At 40.0% G+C, this 23288-nt stretch overlaps 2 protein-coding genes across 9 annotated transcripts; one reads left to right on the forward strand and one right to left on the reverse strand.

Annotated features, from left to right (window-relative positions):
- Positions 33–18951, reverse strand: HNRNPK (heterogeneous nuclear ribonucleoprotein K). Of its 7 annotated transcripts, none has more exons than XM_021379402.1 (16): positions 18814–18951; positions 16565–16643; positions 16386–16465; positions 15522–15619; positions 14123–14179; positions 12604–12647; positions 11599–11671; positions 10937–11050; positions 9812–9940; positions 9082–9386; positions 8693–8747; positions 5927–5977; positions 2710–2731; positions 2550–2632; positions 2066–2235; positions 33–1182 (listed from the first exon to the last, which is right to left on the reverse strand). In XM_021379402.1, exons 3-16 carry the CDS (start codon positions 16432–16434, stop codon positions 1152–1154), a joined length of 1281 nt encoding a protein of 426 aa, XP_021235077.1. In that variant the 5' UTR covers positions 16435–16465; positions 16565–16643; positions 18814–18951; the 3' UTR covers positions 33–1151. The 7 variants fall into 7 exon arrangements, with proteins under 7 accessions (XP_021235077.1, XP_021235075.1, XP_021235074.1 ...); XM_021379400.1 differs by having other exon boundaries at positions 33–1243; XM_021379399.1 differs by having other exon boundaries at positions 15522–15631.
- RMI1 (RecQ mediated genome instability 1) lies at positions 18934–22474 on the forward strand. Of its 2 annotated transcripts, none has more exons than XM_021379394.1 (3): positions 18934–19065; positions 19476–19574; positions 20043–22473. In XM_021379394.1, exon 3 carries the CDS (start codon positions 20054–20056, stop codon positions 21923–21925), a length of 1872 nt encoding a protein of 623 aa, XP_021235069.1. In that variant the 5' UTR covers positions 18934–19065; positions 19476–19574; positions 20043–20053; the 3' UTR covers positions 21926–22473. The 2 variants fall into 2 exon arrangements, with proteins under 2 accessions (XP_021235069.1, XP_021235070.1); XM_021379395.1 differs by having other exon boundaries at positions 19063–19148; positions 20043–22474.

A 23288-nucleotide genomic window follows, 5' to 3' on the forward strand; every position in this document is an offset into this window, starting at 1 on the left:
AAACGAAGAATCCACTCATACGTATATGCAAATCGGTTTGCAGTTTTTATTTTTTTTATTTAGGAAGTGGAATTTAGACTTGTAAACTATAAATACAAATGCAAAGGTATTACACATGAGATATTCAAGAGGCTTTTTTTTCTTTTTTTTTTTTATTTCTCACATATTTCCTATGGCATTAAACATACAGCAGGGAAACCAAACAAGGTTAAGTTCCGTATACAACAAAAACAAATTACAGAGTTATATACTGCCGATTTGCCAATTTCATAAGAACGTCTACCTCATACAAATGAGAGCTCCAAGAACAGCTAACCAACTGCCATGTCTAAGTGTTGTTTGCATTAAGCGAGCTGTCTAAAACCAGCGTACTTTACCACTGTTTATTCAGTGACATCACAAAGTTTTTAAATATTTTATTTATATACTGTCACCAATATATAGATGTACTGCAAAGAGGGCCAAACACTTGCAGAAAGTCATTTTACACTAAGTTCACATGAACATTTTTGCATTTTCTCCCCAAATAGCAAAGCTGAGCCATTGCTTTCACACAGTTTCGTTGTTAAAAAAAACCCACATAGCTCCATCTATATCAAAGAAGCATAAAAGCAAGCTTAACAGCAAATTTCACTTACGCATTTTCTTGTGGGGGGGAAAAAAGGGTGTACTGATTTTAGGTATTACCTTATTTATATCTAAAGAGAGATGACCACCAAGGATAGGTTCACTAAATTTATTGAAAAATCAAAAATGTTTCTTACAAAAGAGCATTACATTCTGCACACTGCTCTCAAAGGGTGCTGAGGACACATGGACTACCTGTATTCTCCCCCTTTCAAGAAGTACAGTGTACATAAAAGCAGGGTGTTCACAATAGTTACAAAGAAACATTACAATTTACCACCAACAGTGAACAAAAATGATATTCACTCTCTCTGCTGTTGTTTCAAAATTTCAATGTTAGTCTCACGCGCCCTTTCCCTCCCCCAAAATATTTGTAAGGAACTAAAACATTACATCTGGTGGACAGCAAAGATTCCACTACACCTCAAATGCAGAACACCTATGAAGCAGAGGAATGTTGGCTTTTTAAACAGAAGCAGATAAAAAAAAAAAGGTTGCAGGACTCCTTCAGTTCTTCACTAGTCTTAGAAAAACTTTCCAGAATACTGCTTCACACTATAAAAAAGAAAAAATAATCTTGCATTAGAATCCTTCAACATCTGCATACTGCTTCACACTATAAAAGAAAAAGAAAAAAGCATGTATTAGAATGATTGACCATACATCTTGCATCAACATTAACAATGACATTCTTAGAAAAGATTAAATTTCAAAAACTTGTAATACATTAACAAATAGTTACAAAAGATTAACTGCTAGTAATTATAGTATATACATATATATACACAAATATTTTAGGCACGCTTAGATATTAGTGATCTGAAGCTCAGTCAAGTTAAACATTAAAATCTGCTACGACAACTAACACATTAATAAAGCAAAACTTAGCAAATTATATCTGAAGCTGTTATTTGTATTTGGCAGAAATGACAAAGTAACGCCAGCAAGGTGTGAAATGCTGCTTAACAGCACCAAATTTGTCCTGATTTCAACTTGTCCTGTAGAGGCATGATCTGTGCCATATGGCAGACTGTGATTTGTTGTCAATTTGATTATCTAAAAACAACAAAATCACTAGTCTTCCACACAGAACTAGACCAACATCCACTGAAATCTTCTAAACTTTCTACAGGCTCTATGTAATTTATTACAGGTAGTTTTTGGTTTTTTTTTTGCAGCAGTTTTCACCAGAGAAATCAGAGGACTGCTTGGTTAAGGTGTCTTCCAGCAAATAAGTTTTGAGAGTGTCTTCGTTTTAGTTAGAATGGAAAACAGAAGAGAATCAAGGCAGAACTACCACTGGAGAGGTTAGGTTCAAACAGTTACTTAAAACCTGCCTTCCAAAAACCTCTATTACAGAGAAGAAATTTAGAACGCACCAGAAAAAAAAAAATCAATTTAAAACTGACAATGAGAGCAACATTAAACTTCAACTTGCCTGTTCTGCAGTAAATATTGTGCATTTTGTATCTGGTCCTGTGTTCCCGTAATAGTTATAATCCGATCTTCTGAGCCTTCTAATGGTTCATCAATTTTGATTGAAGCTCCAGACTCATGCCGTATTTGTTTGATTCTCTGGCCTCCTTTTCCAATAATAGATCCTGCCAGCTAGGGAAGAAAGAAAAGCATTCATTTACTGTTCTTTCTTGACATAACAATTAGAGAAGTCACAGCAATATTTGAGCATGAGTTTAATTTTAAGAGCTGCAATGGCAGGTTCCTTCTTCACAGTCTCAAAACATCTCCCGCAATACTAAGTACATAAACGGAGGTGGGATAAAATTGGGAGAACTGGCTGATCATTTGAAAAAGAAGTTACATAGACCATTTTTATTATTCAATACTAACTATTAAAATTGTTCTGAGTATCTCTGTGACTTTATCTTAAAGAAACAAGTTAAAAGCAAGATCACTTTACTTACATCTTTGGGAATCGTTACTTGTGTTGTGATGATAGGTCCACCAAGATCTCCATATGAACCACGGCCCCCTGCATAAGAATAGTCTGATTTAAACGTATGCACCAAGTCCTTTGATAACTTCATAATTAATTACATATCAAGGATCTGTATAAAAACTTACCATATCCAGAGCCACCCTCAAACTGTAACAGAAAGAGAAAAACACTTAAGTAGGGAATAGCCATGCTTCATTAACACATTTACATTTTAAGTTAACGCACTGCTAACTCTGAGCCTACTTTACACAGAAATCTCAACCCCTCACACTACTAGCAATATAAAAATGCTAAAATATAACAACCATCTTTCCCCAGTAAAACTCATATGTCAAGATGAAAGAAAAGGGTGCAAATCTCATTAACCTCTTGTCCTGCCTTGTCAAAACCTCAAGGAGGCAAAACAGAAAATGACATTAACAATCCAGACATAGCAGTTTACCAAGCAATCTTTCTAATTCAGCTGCTGGTAGACAGCTCTTGATGCTTACCTACTACTGATCATTGGACTAAACATTCAAATCAAGAGATTTGAGAACAGCTTCATTAATACTACCAATATAGCTCAGGAGAGACAAAAGCCTCATTCTGGTGACTTAAACTTTACCAGTGACTGTCAACCCTCCTACTCCATTCATCTGTGTCTTAAAACACAACTCAACTCTAAACACAGCTCTGTAACTTGTCTCTCAATTTCAATTATACTACAGTCCTTTCTTTCTTAAAACAGATAGTCATGACACAAGTTACATCTGTTCCGCTAAAACACCATACATCAAATCCAAATCACTGCAGTGAGCACTCCTCACTTATTTTTAGGATTCGGAGACTGGTACTTGATATCCAAGTGTTTCATTTCATTTAATGCCTTCTAAATGCACAAAACCTCATTTTATTGTTTTCCTCTAAAAGCAGTTCTCTAGAATTCAATTTCTGGAATTCAGCTGCTGGAATGGCCTCTGTGAGAAGAAATCAGAGCTGCTTCTGTGCCTGGATACAGCCAGTTCCAGGTGGCTCCAAAACAGACACACTGCCGGCAAGAGCTGAACCTACCAGCAGAGTCTGTGACACTTCTGTGATGTTGTATTTAAGAAGGGGTAATAAATAAATAGATAAATAAACACCGCTTATCAGCTGTGAGAGAGAGGAGTAAGGAAAAAAAGATGTGAAGAAAACAATACCGCAGACACCAAGGACAGAAGGATTGCAGTAGCATGGAGTGGGCAGGAAGTGCTCTAGACCACCAGAGCAGATTCCCCTGCACCAGTGAAGGAGATTATCATTTGCTTCACTGCAGTCTATGGAGGACCATGTGAGAGCCAACATCCACGCTGCAGTTTGTGGAGGACACCATGCCACAGCAGATGGACATGCCCTGAAGGAAGCTGCCTGCACAGGAGTTCCTCCCGGCAGGAACTACTGCTTATGTCAGGAGTTCAGACAGAAAGACGTTTTTCTGGTAGAACATGTGTCCAGCAGAGGACCCATAATGCAGCAGTCTGTTCCCACAGGATTGTACCCCACTGGGAGGTCCCATTCTGGAGCAGCTCATGAAGAACTGCAGCCTATGCAAAGGACCTGCTCTGGTGTAGTTAGGGAAAGAAGGTAACCCAGGTGAGGGCCCATACTATGGAGCAAGGAAAAGTGAGGAGGAAAGAGCAGCAGAGAGATCTGTTAAGGACTGACCACAGCCTACCAAAGCCCACCCTCCCTGCACTGCTTGGGTTGGGAAGGAGGTAAAGAGACAGGAGTGAAGGACCGAAGTCATGCCTGGGAATATGATTTCAGAGGGGAAGCTATTTTTAGTTCTGTGTTTCTGCCTCACCATTCTTGAGCAGTTTTAAGGCAACAAGCGACATGAATTTTCCCCAAACTGGGTGACAGTACTTGGTAATTTGTCTCTTTATCTCATTCCATGAGCTTTTTAATCTTGTTTTCTGCCTTTGTCTTGTTGAGGAGGGAAAGCGAGAGCACAGCTTAGACAAAGTCTAGCAGCCAGCTAAGGTCAACCCATCACAACTATGAGACTGAGGAAGTTGTAATGCAACAACTTTTCCCAAAAACCTATTTATCTTCTATTCTTTCGGAACACCAAAATGGAAGCTATTTACACCAAATTGTTCAGATTATAACAGAATGGTTGAGGTTGGCAGGGATCTCTGGATCCATCAGCTCCAACCCCTGCCCAAACAGGGACACCCAGAGTAGGGTGCCCAGAAACACATTCAAGTGGCTTCTGAAGATCTCCAAGGAGACTCTACATTTTCTCTGGGCAACCTGTGCCAGTGCTCTGTCACCAGCACAGTAAAGAAGTGCTGCCTCGTGTTCAGAGGGAACCTCCTGTGTTCCAGTTTGTGTCCAGTGTCTCTTGTAATGGCTCTGGAAAGTGCCTCGCTTCATCTTCTATGCAACTTCCCTTCAAGTATTAACTTACACTGATGAAATCCCTCCCACGCCTTCTCTTCTCCAGTTCGAACAGTCCTACTTCTCTCACCCCTTCTTTGACTGTTTCTGAGTAATCTATATAATGTAATCATATTGCTTAGCAGCACAGATGACAATACAGCATAACAGAGCTTGTAGTAAGAGTACAATGTGCAAGAGAATAAAGGGTACCGCTTAAGACTTAATTCAGGGAGCGATCAGAGTAGCGTGCTGCAGATATACAAACATCTGTGCCGCTGTTTACTACAGAAGCCCTTTTTTGGGGTAAACTGTTATAAAGAACAATCATTTATCATTTCTGCTACTCCTCCCAAGGCCACAGGACAGCAAATGAATTTGACAGCAGGTAAGCAACACAGTTGCAGTGTTTGTGTGAGGCAAGAACTGATGTTTAATGTCTGACATCGCTTTGACAATTTCTAGACAGCATGAACACTTGATGAACCCTGTCAGAACCTTCCTTCCTAAATCCTGTTGTACAAACTGAATATTCTCAAATACACAAACAGTAAGAGGAACTTTTAATATTTCCTGTTTGATTTAGGAGAAAACAACATAATGAAATCAATACAAAATACATATCCTAAATATATGCAATTGTAATGCATCAGTTATGGAGAAAACAGTACTGTTTATAAAACTGAAACAGGTTATAAAAGATACAATGGAACAGAAAAATCCACTCTTTTGGCTGTGTTGCTACATACTTCCACATTTCTATTAACATAACATGCTTGTACACCACACACTGTTAGGACAAGTTGGCAGAAAGTTCTGAGTGAGAAGATTTAGTATTTTCACCAGATGAAAGCTGCCACTGACTATATTCAAGCTCAAGAAACACCTTTATCACTTATCCAATTCAGTGAAAGTTCTTGGGAAAAAAGGGACACTCACCAGCTCTGGAGGCTGCATGTCATCGCAGGCATCTACATGACACTGCATCATCTTCCAGACAAAACATTAAGAGGAAGAAAGGAAGAACAAATGTAAGTCCATGTCTTAGAGGCTTACAAGTTAGTTACAGCCAAACCCAATATAAGGTGGTACAAAGAAACATCTTTCTGAACTACCTGTAGTACAACAGAGATGCAAAAGTACAAGGCTTAGACAAATTACAAGACTTGTTACCTTTTACTTTCAATTTAAGGGAACTGTAACTGGTCACCCACTTCTGCAGTGTGATATATTTTCCTCTAACATAAGTAGGCAGACAACTAACAGCAAAGCACAAACAGACTTTTTTTTTTAACCTGTTTTTAAAGTAATAAACTTACACCTCAAAAAGCGTTATTCTGATATAAAAGTAACATTTCTCCTGAATGTTATAAAAAATTGTTTAATAACGCTAAACTATCAGGGATCACCTTAATGCCAGTAGCAGGTCAAGGACACTGCTTCTCATGTTCTACTAATTAATTTCTGTTTACCTAGTATAACCAATATGTTAGCAATATACTGCTTCCCATACATCAGACATTTAATTATGTTTTTAAAACATGCAATATATAGTACTTTCAGAATTCTATAGGAAGCACTGAAAACGATTAACAAGAGATTATAAAAATATAGTTTCCAAACTACTATTAAGGCACAGAACTTTGCAGGGTTAAAAATGTGCAACATAGAACACAACTGCATACAGATAGAAAGTTCTCCTGCACAATTTAAAAACAGCTTCTAAAACCCTAGCTGCAAGGTATCTAGAGATACATAACTGAATCATTTAGTCTATAGACTTACTGGTGCTAACAACTACTGGTACTAGAACGAAAATCAGATTAAATACTGTCTGGGTAAGGCAAAGAATATAGTATGAATAATGCTGTATTAATTTTTACTGCTTATTACAGAAGATGCACATGGCCATCAATGTCAAAACCTGTTATTATAACTTTCACTCATGCTTAAGTTTCCTAGAAATTTTCATTTTTTCTCTATTTAGTTAGGTAAATAAAAGAGATGTCCAATATTCTTCCTTTACTGATTTGTATATGCCTCATGTCAAATGTCTTAAACATTAATAGCATTTTGCATTCAGAAGTGTATGAACTTTTACTGCAGTGTTTTATACAGGAATTTATGTATATATGTTTAAATAAAAATAAAGAACTAGGAATCATCTGAAGGAGCAGAAGTACCTCAACAATGGAGATACACTCCATGAAAGTTTTTGAAGATGTAGCCCATTTACGAGACCTATTTCATTTTAATTCTCTATAAACCTCAATTTAAAATTATACTATAAAAATTATCAGTTAAGCTAAAAATTGGGGAGGGAGATGGAGAGCGAATAAAATGGCTTTATATGTTTATCCATTTTTATACCAGTTTGGGCTGAGATGGAGTTAATTTTATTCACAGTAGCTTGTATGATACTGTGCTTTGGATTTGTGATAAAAACAACCTGATAACTATTGTTCTATGAATATGAGTAGACGAGATTCCACTTTCTCATAGACACTCAAGTTGAGAAAGTAAAGGTCAACTTTCAGATTAGCAGACTGGACAGGAATCCACTTAGTTTTTCTATTCTAGCTGGAAGGGAACAAAGCTGGAACACATTACCACTCGGGAATAAAGCTAAGCAAGACTGTGCTGAACCAGATACCAAGAAAGGGCAAGCTGCCCTGTTTATATTTGGGGTCAGCTTCACTAACTGTAAACGTGAACACACGAAAACTGAGCTATAAAAACCTATGAATACAGATAAATAATTATTTCAGTATAGTTCTTGATTCTTCCAGTTTATTGGGACATTAAGTAGTGTAGGCAACGCTTTTTTTTTTTTAGTATCTGTTAAGTGCGAGACTTTTCATTTCAATACTTTCAGTGATCATCCAGTGTTCTTGTAATATGTACTTCCAGTAACTCTTACTCCCAGAAGGAGATGTGTAAAGCCCATTTATTCATACTTCCTCTTTATTTATTTATTCTTCATTCATGAATTTAAACAATATTTTTTAAAAATCTGAAAAAAAAAATCTCATGTCATTTTAAGAAAGGTATCCAACAAAGCTAGGGAAAAAAAAAGCGTTACCACAGACAGCTGATCTTTCCTTCTATTACAACTACAGGAACCTATTATCACTGCAGATGATTGCTGGAGAAGTTGCACGTCAGAGTATTTTTTAAAGCTTCCATGAACTACAAAATTCCACCCTCCTTCCCGTCCCTCCCTAAGCAGATATTAGCACTAATATGGTTAAAAGTAATTAATTTAGTATAACAAAATTTAGTAACAAAATATAAAATACTATCAATCTATAGTTGTCTTTTTTAAGATGTCTGTTAAGACTGCTTCTGTGAATAAACGAATTTGAGGTAATTGTTTTGACATGTTTCCTTTACTTGAAAAGCCTAGCATCTCCTGTTTCTGCCATTTTCTCTAAAAAGAAAATCTAAAAGAATGTCAGTGTACAAAAACTTGCAGGATAGAGCACAGTAGAACTTGCTGTGACACTGATGGCAGCAGGGGGTGGGGCGGGGAGGGTTAGGGTTATTGTCCTAGATAATCCTTATCTCCTAAACACTCCTTCCGAAGAGGTATTGCTTTATATAGAAAACACTACGCAAGCGCTTGTGTTCAGCAACAGTACCTTCAGACAGTCATGCGCTTAACTGTACTTATAAAACGCAACAAAGAGAATTTTAAACTCCTACCATTCCATCATAACGGTCTCCCGGTCTGCCTCTTCTGTCATAAGACATCAGATCTCTGCAATGAAAAACCATCACACAACTCACATCATAAACTGGTTTCCTACATTCTCATTCGAATTTTCACATTCATGATTTTCACGTACCTTAAACTGTAACTACTTTAGCCAGGTAGTGATTGACATAAAGAACCCTACACTGACCACAGTTCTAGCAGGCTGCATGCTACAGTACAAAAAATAAATTCCAGTACATTTCAAAGTGCTTCAGAGGAATATATACATAATCTTCCATAATCACTAACAGCATGGCAGTGTGAGGCAAACACTGGGAACCTGAACACAATCCAATACAACTTGAGTTTTATACAATGCGTTTATACAACAACTCACCCGCCACGAGGAGGTGGTGGAGGAGGAAGAGGAAGATTACGAGCTCTGCTACCACCTCTGCCACCACGACCTGGTGGAGGTGGTGGAGGTCCTCTACGAGGACTCATATCATCGTAATCTCTTCTCGAGGGAGGCATCGGTCGTCCACCACGGCCAGGAGGCATTCGATCAAAACCTCCTCTCCCACGCATAGGAAAGCCCACTGGACGTCCCCTTCTATCATCAAACATAGTGAAGCCACCATAGTCATACGTTTCATCATAGAAGTTGGGATCATAAGGCTGGGCCCGTCCTTTAATTGGAGACTAAAACAAATGAACAAGAAGTGAACACCATTATAATTAGCATATTTAAAATACATTACATGTATAGAAGTGAATTTATGTGTTTAGAACTTATTTTTGATTTCACGATGCTTGTAAGAAAGGAGATGGTGATGAGTTTCCTGTGAACTTAACTATGATAGAGGAACTGCTATTTCTTATCAGTTGCCTTGATTTTCAATTTTTGCATCTTAATGTTTAGTGAAGCATGAATAATTTCCCGCTAGTATGATAATTGCTTATATGTGCATCCTGATTCTGGAAAACGGCAACTACTTTGCTACTAGAAAAGTAAGAGGTAATGAATTCAAAACAGAAACTGAAAGATGTAATGTTCCAACCAAACAATCCCTATTGTTCATAAATGCAAAAAAAAAAGGAATAATTTCAAATTTATTTCAAATTACCTCAGAGATAAGATCCAAAATAATCTTGATACATTCAACAACTCTATCAGGTTTTCCACCAATAAGCACCACTCTGTCAGTTGAATGAGGACAACACTCTTGGAAGAGCTTAATGGTGGTTTGAGTGTTCTATTGAAAAGAAAATACAGGACTCTGAAATATTATTATTTCAAACAACTTTATAAACTTGTTGAAAATAAAATGGGTAGAATGCCCACTAAAATGCTTTTAAACAATTCCAAAGGCAATTGAACTTCCAGTTATTTTAAGTACTTTCTTGCTTTTGAGTTCTCACAAAAAAATGGATTTTAGGAATATATATTTTAAAGCTCTGTAATTATATATTTTTGCATTATGAGGAAAAAAGTTCATTTTTTTCCCCTTTGTTAATTATGGCTTACGTATATCATTATGTACTTAAATACTAACATTAAGGATCACACATCCATTGCAAGCTTACAAGTTTTATTAACTTTCACTTGTCAGGAAAACATGCTTTTGATACAAGACAGCAACGCTGCTGGGATTATATGTCTAGCCATCTTGCCTTCCTCAGCATACACAGAGTTAGCAGCTTATACATGAACTGACCTAAACTGCCTCTCACACAATGCGAAGAAAGGACAGCAAACAAAGGTTTTTACACTCACAGAGACCATTAGCTGTTTTGAACAAGTCCTCGTTCCTTTACTGAAGGAAAACAATGGTCTTCAAGTTTCAGATAGATATTCAAGCATCTACTGAATTATCATCATGAGAGTTTGTAGAAACGGATTCACCTTAAATCATTCTGCATGTCCAGCCACTCACTCCAAGGAATCTAGCCTATACAGCAGATCCTTCTAGGAGTGATTAACTTTTTAAATTAAGAAGTGTCCTTTATAAATATTAGTCTACCAGTAATATTGCTTAAAAGCTTGAAGAGAAGTACTAGGCCCTGTCATTAATCACCTCTGTATTTCTGAATGTTTTCAATAAAAATTCATCTCAGGATAGAGAAATCACACACAGTGTGGTCAGAAGGAACTACCCAACAGATGATACTTACACAGGCTCTTTATGAACACAAAACACTAAGTTACAGGCAGAACAAAAGCCGAGTCTTGGAAAAACAGGAAACAGTACCTCTCTGAGTTCTTTGATTTTAGCACCCTTGACACCAATAATTCCTCCTGCCAAACTCTGGTGAATAAGAAGTCTTAACTCGCAGTCAAAGTCGCTGCCTTTGTAGTGTTGATACTGTCAGAAATACACATTAAAGAAAGAAATGAGACAATTTTTTTTTTTCCTCCAAAGAGGATAGCATGATTTAGTCAACTGCAGAATTGTAACCCTTTATTTCCCTTGACATAATAGTATCTTGCCTCAACATGAACTGATGTAAAGACCATCTTCCTTACTTTTTTTATTACGTTGCACAACCGTCTGCAACAATTTCAGAAGATAATACACAGCGCAACAAGCTTACAAAACCAAGGCAGGGTACAAATGAGAACGTGGCTAGTTCAAACTGGAAGCTAAAAAAGTTAGGAGACAAGTGTTCTAAAAGCAGGAGGAAGGGAAAGGCTGCTCCAAATATTCATTTTTTTATTTAGAGACTGCTCTTTCTGTCATCTATCAAAAAAAAGATGCCAACATGTAGTTTGAGGGTTGTACTCCTTCTTTAAAAGGCTTTTGTTTTGTATTTTCTTATTTAATGTATTAAAAAGCAGCAAATCATCTAGAATTATCTGATTTTTAAAAGCAAACCTTGTGGGCCTAAAGAATAAACATGTTAAGAAACTTACCTCTTCTAAAGTAGGGATAATCTTCTTCAAGATTTCTCCAATTGTCTCTATATCTGCACTTATACTCAAGATGCTGTCAGAACCCACAGTGCCAGACAATATGGAGAAGGTGAAAAGAAGAAGCAGAAGTAAATTTTTTATTCATAATGATACGTAAAATTCTAACAAGATTTACTGCACTGAAGAACTTAGCCAGTATTCCCCATTTAAAGTAAACCTGTTTTCTGAATTCAGAACACATGCATCTTTGTTTATAGCCAGTACATATGCATGATAAATTTAAGATTAGGTAGGTCTTGCAGAGAGAGAGAGAGAGAGAGAGAGAGAGGGACAGAGAGAGAGAGAGAGAGAGAGAGAACGGGCTTTTGGAAGGGCTCAGATTAAGTGGGCAAGAAATTGACGCAGAACTGAAAGCAGAAGTGAATATTCATGTTCCCCGCCACCACTAATTTAGGATACCCTCGCTGTTACATTGATAAAACTGGCACACCTTCTCCTAGTTTAAGTGGGGATATGCAAGTGGTGAACACTGTATCTGGAGTAAGGTTATGAGACCAGTTAGAAATTAGATTACTAATGGGCTCTGCAAGAAAACAAATACAAATGCAAGACAAAAAAGGACAATACAAATGAGAAGTGAAGGAAAGTGAACCAGAGTTAGCATTTCATCAGAAATAATTATGAACAGGCAATGTTGAGGGAGCAAGGTGGGCCACAAAGACAGAGCGAGAGACTACTTTGAAACAATTTGATTTACAATGCAGCGAATATGCAACACTTGAAGCTGTGCTCCTTCCATTGAAATAAAATTAGTGGATTGTTTGGGTGGGCAACTCACGTAAAAGTTCAGTGACAAAAAGACTTAATGGGGAAAATAAGACAGAAAACTTGAAAAAAACAATACACCGTCTATAAGGGGATACTATTTAATTATATAAAGGCAGGTAATAAAATACATTTCTCTCTTTCTAATCAGGCAGTGAGGCATAAACTGTTGGGACATACCGCTCGGGGCCACTGCTGTCTGGGACTGAAACACTGGCATTGTACTGCATTGGTCATTGGCGTTCGTGGATGTTGGCATTGGGCATGGGTATTCAATCGGAAGTTGTCAAGTATGGTACCCGTTTGGCAACGAGCACATTTTTGGGCATAGCCAACCAGGGTTTTCACATGGGCGTTCAGGGGCGGATGGGCCAACGTCATGGTGGGCAACGCAGGGGCAAGACGATCCAGTACATGGGCAACGGAGATATATGGCCAAAAAAACAAGGAGAGGGAAAAGGGGGAAAAGCAATAAATTTTAATTTAATACAAACTATACTCATTACTCTCAATTAATGAAACAAGCTTACGTTGTTCTGAAGACTAACACAATAACGGATTGCTACATTGACTGTGGCTTATCAGTATGGACCTTAAAAATGACTGAACTCTGACTGAACTAACTTTTAACATAGACGTTTCAGCAGCAGGCTGGCTCATGAGGGCAGACACAAAACCTGTCAAGACTGGTACTACGAAGACCTTGGGCAAATCGGGAAAGTTAGTTTTCCAGACCAATCTAAATTATCTGGACTTAGGTGATGTACTAATTATTAAAAAAAAAAAAAACTAAAAAAACCAAAAAAGAAAAAAAAAAACGAGAAAACCACTAGCTGCCAAAAGAGAGCGTATGTATGATTCCTGACCATTTCAGTTTAAACCTACTTGCTGTATTTATGACCTTAGTTGGAACAGATTTGCACTGACACATTGCCAAATACTGTGTTGAACAGAGTCTTGCTTGAAAAAATTATTGAAATTGTAGTTGATGTTAAGTACAGGAGTGTAAACAAACAGAATTTAAGAAGCGTTGCCAAGTTTTATAAATACATAACATTAATGCTGAACATGTGTGCAATCATAAGAGTCAACCCACTATAAAATGTGAATAAGCATATAAGTCATGACCACTGAAAAATGTATGCAAGTAATAAAATCGTGTTTCTCTACTGTTCTATGCCCATATTTTAATCAAGTAAACCTAACGTTAATGCTTTTGTGTTTCATGTGCAAGCTGTTAAGGAACAGACAGCCCATTTTTGTGTTTTGTTGTGTTTTTTTTTGTTTTTGTTTTGTTTTAAGGAAGTTAAAGAATTCCTCTATCACTGGGTTAAGCCAGCCACCTGCAATGGTTTCAGTAGCACTGTAATTGATTCACACATATGGGAAATGGTACTATTAAGGGTCTTAAGCTCTTTCAGTATTTCTCATTAGGATGTTAATTCACTTGAAGTGTGTAATTTAGTGGAATTCTATTCAAAAGAGAAGAGGTTTTAATACAAACCTCTTCTCCCACATGAGTCAAGCTGGGCTTTAATTACTAAGTTTCCTACAATAGCAATCTACATATAGCTTGTAACTAGACTATTGGTGTCTAGAGTTGAATTGCTCCCATTTCTAAATATGAATGCAACCAAGCTTTTGATGTAGTGCTCTGAAAGAATTGGTGTTAAATTAGTTCAAACTCATATATACTCACGTCTGTACGAAGTGCCTTAATGTTTTTGCCACCTTTTCCAATCACTGCTCCAGCGTTCTAAAAGAGAGTTTTCAGAAGTCACATTACGCCAATCATTCTGAACTTCAGAATAAGCATCATGTATCTATTTTTGTACTACCCTATTGGGTGGGGCGAAGGAACAGGAGGGTACTTGGGTTTGCTTTGGAAAGGTTTGGATCAAACAGAAACAAGCTAATAAAGGTTGTCCATAGGAAAAATGGCAACAACTCTTACTTATTCTAAGAGAGGCAAGTTCAGTTTTACAACTAATATTATTTCAAACCCAAATTTAAGTCTCTAGACAATTCTGCCTATGTTAGAGCTGTTAAGACTACAACTTTCAAAAAAGGAGATTCCATGAACATGAGCGATTTCCCTAATTTAACCTTTTTTGTTTTTATGTAACATTCAAATTTCACTTCTGCACTCCAAATGTTTTTTGATAACTGTAAGGGCTTCCATTGGTTTACATCTATTTAAGTCAATTGACTTTTCAGAGTGGTATACTTCGCAAAAAGCGAAGACAACTTTAACAATCACTAACTTTCTAAATGTTTCTAAAGAAGCACCAGAAGTAAACTAGCAGAGCTCAAAAAAGAGTAATTGCAAAATTACACCTTTTTTTTTTTTTTTTAACCAGGTTATTTCAAGGACTACATGCAGTTCATACCTGAAGCTAACAGTGCACAAACATTTCCATGTAACTTGACTATTGGTCAGAAATGCTGCACGGAGTTCAGATATTTTCCCATGCTAACACAAAAGACTGAGATACTTCAGACAACATAAATTGACAACTGTAAGCAGTAAATTCATACATAGCAAGTTTACAGTAACAATTTACACTAGCTAATGAAACTATTGCAATCCCTAAAGCATTACTCCCACATTTTTTTCTGCTGGTGCATTTGAACAGCTTTAGAAAATTTGTCAGGGAAAGTTACTAAAATCCCAAGTTAGTTCTCATCTCAACTCCCACACATAATTAACAATCGCTGGCTGACTATTCTCTGAATTGCTTGTTTTCTGAAGACTAATGCACAGTCACATACCTCTTTCCCCCTCCTCTGCTCAAAAATAACAATCCACTCAAACGCAAGAAAAACAGCTGTTCATTTCTATTGCTTTCTTCAGAATTTGTGTCTTCTAGAAATAAGCCTGTAGGTTCTCAAGAACTTACCCTTTGAAAGAATTACTGAAGAAAATTCCATCACAAAACTCTTCTACTACTATCCATGCACACTGAAAAATATTTCTACTTATTTTATATTAAATAAAGCATGTTCCTTTTAAATCTATGTCCCATCTTACACTTTGTCAAAGCTGTCTTGAGCAACACTATAAACAACAACAGAGCAATCATAAAAAGGTAGCATACTTTGCTCTGAAGCAGGATACGTAATTCAACCATCTCATCTGTATTCCGAGATCTTTTGAAGGCCTGTTCTTCCTCCATATCTTCAGCAGGACGTTTGCCTGTAGAAAGGTCCATAGGGGGGAAACACAAACACTTATTTAACTTTCTAAGTCAAAACAAAATGAAACAGACGTAAAGTTTATCCTCTTTCTAACACATTCTTTCCTATCAGCCCAATACTAATTACTGACATCCAATCTCAGCATCCACAGCAGGTCAACAGATTTTTACTATATCAGCCTGCAACACTCTGTTACTGAGACCCTATTTAAAAACCTAAGAATCATTACTTAACTGAGAATATTATACGCTTGGTCGGTGACACATTAGCAACATGCTGTTTAAAACAATACAGCATCACCCATCCAGTATTTCCTCTTACAATTTACAACTGGGAAAAACCTTCCAACCAAGAAGTTCAAAGGTAGTTTGTCCAACACTGGACAACACTGTGGACAACACTTTGTCCACAGTGAAATAACAGGAAAGCAGCATTTCAAACACTGTTTGGAAAAACTGTCATGAATCAACTCAGCACTACTGCCCTAACTTCCTGCAATGAATAAAATACAGTTAAAAGATATTACTGATATTTTTACATAGTTGCAGACATTTATGCAATCCCTACAACAGCCAAAGAAAAACTATGCTTTCACGCTTCAAAAGTAAGTCAGATAGGGTATGGAAACAGAAAGATTTAATGCAGAATGCAACACTGAAGCTGATAAATGCATATTTCATACAATTAAAGCATTACAAGACATTTAGAAACAATAAAATTATAAAAGGCTAATTCAGAAAAAAATAGTCCTTTAAAAAATTTACCATTTGTCTCTGTGTTGGTAAAGGTCTCCTCCTGTTGCTCAGTCTCCATTACCTTCTTTTCTTAGGTGGGCAGACAAAACCTGTTGAAGAATAAAAGAGCTAGCATACCTATTTCATAAGAAGGTGAACAATGCATTATATTGAAGAGAAGAAGATAAATGCCTGCTTCTGGAACTTACCGCTGTTATATATCCTTGCGGAGAAAAACTCAAGTATTCTGGGCGGGATCAAAATCCAACAGCCTATCACTTCCCAAGCCTATGAAAACAGCACAGATGAGTTGCGACCCTGCTCGCTTCCACCTATGATTCTCACTACAGCCAGAAAAAAGAGGTCTGACCCAAGTTTTTGCTGTAAAGCTCTTCTTTATAAATGAGAAAATGTAAGAAGGCCAAAGACACCACTAAGAGGAGATATTAAAACAACGTGTAACCTCACAAATAAACAGTTATAGTCTCAAATATCGTACTTTCCAAGCACTTGCTTGATTTAAGTAATTACAGTTACTGTGATTTTCAGCTTCTTAAAGAATACAATTCCTTCATTTTTAACATGTTATATGCTACATGCCTTGAATTTGTATTTTAAAAGGACATCATATAAGGATCTGCTCCTAGTGTTCAGTTCTGAACAATTTCAAATAAAAAACAGTTCATTTATGGTAACTGTCAACATTATTCTATAAATCCCGTGTCTACTAACTAGGCGGCATTTTAGCATACCTTCTTTTGTTAAGTACATCTGGAAATACTTGCAAGCCTAGACAAATTATTTTGCAACTTAATTTCTTCCAAAACGTTATTTCTACAGAGAGCATCACCACACAATCCACTAGCCTCCTTAGTAACTTATTGTTTAATTTCTAGGAAATGTTTGACAGTCTGGTTTCAACAAAGTTAAGTAGGGAGGCGAGCAGAACTTTTAAAAGGTACTCTCAGCCAGGAGCCAGCTGTTAACTTGTTACAGCCGCGCTGTAAGGGACAGGCGGCAGCCGCGAAGCAGCGCGCCTTTCCGGGAGAGGCTGGCCTTTGCCTCGCGTGAGCTAATGAGTCTCAACCAGACGGAGCCAAAACGCTACCACGCAGCGAAAGGGATTTTCACAAGGTTCAACTAGCCCTTCTGAACACCGGTTATTCTACTTCCGACCATCCCAAGAATTTCAGGTCCGCGGGGAAGGGAATGAAATGTAATATCTTGGTTCAGGGCTTCATCTCCCCCAGTCTCCTGTACTGATCACCTACACCAAATCTCCTCCGTCACGTGTACTTAACATACTCTCCGTTACCGTGCCTGCTCTGTAAATTGAGTTGGTGGAACTTGACGAACGCAACATTTTCATAAGCACCAGGAGGATAAACTGTCCACGAGCGGCCGCATCGGCGACCGCAGCCCCAAGAACAGCGCCGGGAAAGGCGGACGCGGCTTCGTCCCGTTCTTCCCTCGCCGCCCGCTTCCCGGGCAACTGCCGTTACGTAACCCGCAGCCCGAGATCCAGCTCCCGGCGGCGGCGGTGGGGCGCAGCAGAAATGGCGGCGGCTGCAATGGCGTCTGCCCGCTGCTAGGCGGAGCCGACAGCGGAGAAACCTCCACCACGCGGCCGCATGGAGATCGCCGCCCTCCGCCCGGGGGAACACAAAGACGGCGGACGGCGGCACTCGCCTCGCTGCGCGGGACGGCCTGGCGGCACGAGGAGCTTAAGGAAGGCGCCGTCGGCGGCGCGGAACACACCGCCCCGTACCGGCGAGGCCTCTCGGCCCAGGCCGCGGCCGCCAGCGCCCTCCCCCCGCCGCCATAACTGCCGACAACTCGCCCCGGGCGCGGAGTTGTTACCAAGGGCGGGCGCGGAGAGGTGGCGGCGGCCGCTACCCCGCCCTCAAGAGCGGCCGCTGCAGCGCCGCCAGCCTCGGCCGCACCGCTCGTGCGGGGCCCCCCCCCGCTCTTCTCCTCCTCCACACCGCCTCACCGAGGTCCCCGTGGGACCCTCTTAAGTCCCGCGGCCCTCCCGGGCCTTTCGCCGCGCTGTGTCACGGGAGGGGTGCGGTGCGGCCCGGCCCCGCTCCCCCCGCTGGGGCCCGGCCTCCCCGCGCCCATCTCCCCCTGCCCAGCGGGCACGCTACGCCCCCCGCCACACCTCGCCGGGGGCCGACGTTACCTGCAGCCGCCGCCGGCCCCCACGCGCACAGCAAAAAAAAGGGGAGCAGCCCCCAACGCGCCCCACCACCTCCGCCGCCGTCACCCGGCGATTGGCCCCGCCGCGCCCCCCCCGCGCGGCCCTGCCACCGCTCCGTTGGGGGAGAGCGCTGCCCGTCAGCGCGGCGGGCGGCCCCCGCTCCGCCCCGCCCTCCGTGTGCGCCGCGGTGAGGCCGGCCTCGCCGCTCTCGGGAGAGCAGTGCCCGCAGTGCCCGCCGCGCTCCGCCGGTACTCCTACCTGCCGGGCGGAAGCCGCCCCGGGAGCGGCGGCGGCGGCGACAGCGGGAAACGGCGAAGGAGACCCACAGCGCCCTGGTCGCGCGCAGAGAAAATGGCGCCTGCGAAAACCCCGCCTGGCGCCCGCTCCCGGCGCCGGGGGGGCGGAGCTCTCGCGAGGCCTAAAACGGCGCGCGGGTCGCGGCTGTGATTGGCTGCCGCGGGGCGCGGGCTCGGTGTAGTCCCGCAGCTCGGGGCTGGGGCCGGGGTTGGGGTAAGTGCGGGGTGGAACGCGCCGGAGGTGCCTGGAGGGGTCTCCTCGCCCGCCAGGAGCCCTTGAGCCTGGCCCAGCCGGTCGTACGTTGGTGGTGGTGTGGTGGGGCCTTAGGGAGTGTTGGGACAGGTGTTCGTTTATATAGTTATAGGATATAGTGGCCAAAACGAGGCGTTGTGTAGCTTAGCTGCTCTGACAGCCGAGTTTCACTGTGTAGTTCCTTGGTCACTCTTTCCTGGGGATGCACTGCTTTCAGGCACGGTTACACGCAACTACTCCCTAAACTAAGCAGAGGCTGTGGCCTATTAGCCCCTGGTGATCATCAGGTGATGACTGCCATGAGGTGTTGCCATCAAACCCTGTTCTGGGGCTCGAGGTAGTAGTGGTATTTCACGTTATCCTGTTGTTAGGCCCGAAGCTCCAGCACCACGGGAGCAAGCAGATCTGCGTGGCTGTGTTGTGGATGGGGCCTTCCACTTCTGTCCGTGAACGGGAGAACGTCATCTCAGGTCAGTTTCTGGAGAAAATTCAACATTAACAGCAGGACCCAGAGGAAGAAAATAAAAAATAAATGGAAGAACCATTTTTGTACTTAGCTCTGGTCATTTAATTTAACTTGGTTTGGTCTGGTCTTTCCATGCACAAGAGGGAAGCAGTTGTGTACTTCTGATTAAATCATCAGGAGACGAGGACTCACCAAGGAGGGTTGGTTGTTGAAGTCTAAATGCTGATCCTCCATGAGCAAACTGCATAGGTTGCTGATGCCATCTGAAGCTTACTTATTGAAATGTTGGAAATGCATATTTATTTTTAGTGTCCATGGAAGTGTTTCTAGTTGAAAATGTTTCTATGTTGTCACACTTGGAATAGCTGGACTTTTAAATGAGAGCGAATTGCTGTATTATAAGAGTGAGAGATATGTCATAAATTCAGCTGTTGTCAGAAGCGTAAATATGTCTTTCTGGATTTTGTTTCAGCTTGAAAGAAAATGTCTACACCTAATGTCACAGCAAGAGTGGAAACCTGGCTTTCATCCACGTGGCATGTTAAAGTTCCTTTGACGTGGCTGGAAGCATGTATTAATTGGATTCAGGAAGAAAATGGTGGTGGTAACTTAAGTCAAGCTCAAATTAACAGGCAGGTATTTGAGCAATGGCTACTTACCGATCTAAGAGATTTGGAATATCCAGTTTTGCCTGATGGCATCTTAGATGCCCCCAAAGGAGAGTTGTCTGGCTTTTACTCCCTACAGATTGATTCATTGCTTGATGTTAGCCAGCCAGCATATTCCCAGTTGCAGAAGATAAGAGGGAAAAGTACTGTAAATGAAGAAGTAACAGCCAATGCGCAGGCATTCCAGAAGCCCTGGGAAGCAAAGCCTACTCGAATGCTGATGCTGCAGCTAACTGATGGGATACATCAAATCCAGGGCATGGAGTATCAGCCAGTGCCTGTCCTCCATAGCAACCTTCCACCTGGAACAAAAATTACCGTGCATGGTAATGTTGCATATCGTCTTGGAGTCCTTTTGCTTAAACCAGAAAATGTAAAACTGTTGGGTGGTGAGGTGGATGCTCTTCTGGAGGAGTATTCTCAGGAAAGGGTCCTTGCTAGATTACTTGGAGAAGCTGAGAACCCAAATTCTGTTGGACAACCTGGTCATGAACAAATTGTTCCAAGTCCTGTGTATGAATTAGGACAAACTCTAGGCCCTTCAGATGAAGAGCTCTTGGCCAGTCTTGATGAAAATAATGAATTTATTTTAAATAATGAAATATCTTTAGAAAGTGGATACTGCAGTAGAAGCAACAATTTTAGTACAGCCTCGGGTTCACTCACTACATACAATGAAAATACTTTGCAACAGGAATCAGTAGATCTTTTGCCTCATTTAGATGAAGAAACTCCACCTTCTGTGGAGTATGATGATGCCTTTTTAAATGACTTTCCTTTGGAAGATGACATTCTTCTGGAAGAAGAGATCCGAACAGAGCAGGAAGAAGTGCCGTCAGTTCCCAGGAATGGAAAAGTAAATTTAACTACTGAGAGAATTCCACATACATACCAAAGCTCCTGTGGTTCATCTTTAAATGAAACTTCTGAAAAGGATGATGGACATGAAAGAGAGAAGCCTGTAGAAGTTATCAGCAAACAAAAGAATTTTGGAAGAGCAATATTTACTGGAGATGGAACTAGTACTAGTCACTTTTTAGAGTGTAATAGTGTATCTCAGGCCTGCAGCTCGGCAGTTGTTTTTTTGGAAAATCCTCATGAAGAAGGACAGAATGATTTAGACCTAGGTGAGAGCAGCTGTCAATCCTGTCATGCTCTTGACACCAGGCAGTTGAACAAGGATCCTGTATCTTTCTCAAAAACTGATCCAGAAGCAGATCAGCAGGCCATACTTTGCAGACCAGAAGATGCATGCGATCTTGATTTAGATTCCCCACCTTTCACATACATTTACCTTCTCCTTGAAAAAAAGCCAGAAACTGTTACAATTGTGAAGGTTAAGTGTTTTATTGTAACTCTTACTGGAAACCTCACAAGCAGTAATGGGTCCTGGGGTATAAAAGCAAAAGTTTCTGATGGTTCTGCTTACCTTGAAGTAGATTTTGCTGATGATATACTAACAAGTTTGATAGGATTTTCAGTGCCTGAAATGTATTCGTTGAGAAAAGATCCGGCTTCACAACCGAAGCTTAAGGATGGCTTAGAAAAATGTCAAAAACAACTGATAGATCTCTGTTGTTTGATGACTATAGAGTTTAATCCATTTCAGTCTAAAGCCACCGTCTTAATTCTACAGGATACTGATGCGAGGCATCTAGAACAACTGAAGAAACGTTTAAATAAGTAAGATGTACGAAGTTGCTGACCTAATGGAAACATTTAAGTTAATATTTCCCCCAAGAGGCTGTTGGAAGTTTAACATTTTGAAGTTAAGTGGTATGCCTTTTCTTTCAGGGAAAGTAGTGTAAAAATGAGAAGAGGAGATGAATTGGTGGGAAGGAATTTAGCAATGTGCTTCTTAGGTGACAGCACTGAACTACATTTTCAGATAGTTCTGGCTTGATTTAAAATGTTCATGTATCATTCTCATTCAGCAAAATGTTCTGTGATCTTGACTGGTATTCTGTAGGAGCAGATTTTGTCGGGAAATGAATAATAAAGAACAAACCTGCTGGTTCTTACTCAAGGATGAATTCTTACCTGATATTTGAGAGGTAGCTGTGGAGGAAAGCAGTTGAGTAAATTGAGACAATTATTGTTTAAGTGTGATCACTTCTGAATATGCCAGCTTGAAAAATTAAATGTGTAGTGTTTGTGCAGGAACGTGAAGTGTAGAAAAGTGGAAGATTTTCTTCTAAATATTCAGGTGTAAAAAAAAAAAAAAAAAAAAAAAAACCACCTATGTATACATGAATGGGATTAAAAAAAAAAACAAAGCTGTACTTAAAATATTTGGCAATTAAAAAAAATTATTAGCAGAAAATAATTATTTTATCAAATGAAGAATCTATGTTTTGGCATGTTAATCACTGATAATGGTTTTGGACGTAGGCAAACTTATTTGTTAGCTCCTACGATGTTTAATAGTCTGATCTTTCCACAGTTGTTAAATACTTGTGCTACAAATCTCTTGTATACTTAATATTGGCCCTAATTTTTATTTTTTATTTCTGCTTTTAGAATGTATAAAAGTAAACAATAAACTTTCTGTATAAACTTTGCTGAAAGCTGTGAAAAATATGTCTTTTTGAATGTATAGAGAATGAGAAATATTTTTGTTTGTTTTTATTCTTCCTTTTTCTTCTTCCCACCCTTTAACCTTCATTTTGTTGTTTGAAATGAGTAGAATTCTGAATTCTTCCAGGAGTAGGGAGACTGATGACAGCAGAAGTCTCTGCAGTGTTGAGAGTGCTTGTGGAGAATATAAAACTGGTAGTGAGGAGAGGGATTTTTCATTTGGATTGTCATTATCTAACTTTTCATAGCTTTTTCTCTTTCTAAACCATGGCTTTTAGAACTTTGGAAATTGCTGTGAGACTCTGTCAGTATTGCTTCCCTCCTTTGCCCTCACTTGAGAGGTTTTCTTTGAGACTCCAAGTGACTTAAGGAAAAGTAGAGGTGATTTGCTAAATAAGATAGAAATGGCTGCAGGTGGAGAAAGGGAAAGCTTTGTGAGGCATAGGCTGTTTCATGCTTTGTTTCCAACAGCT

This window comes from Numida meleagris, chromosome Z (assembly GCF_002078875.1).
Source record: "Numida meleagris isolate 19003 breed g44 Domestic line chromosome Z, NumMel1.0, whole genome shotgun sequence".
Classification (NCBI taxonomy): domain Eukaryota; kingdom Metazoa; phylum Chordata; class Aves; order Galliformes; family Numididae; genus Numida; species Numida meleagris.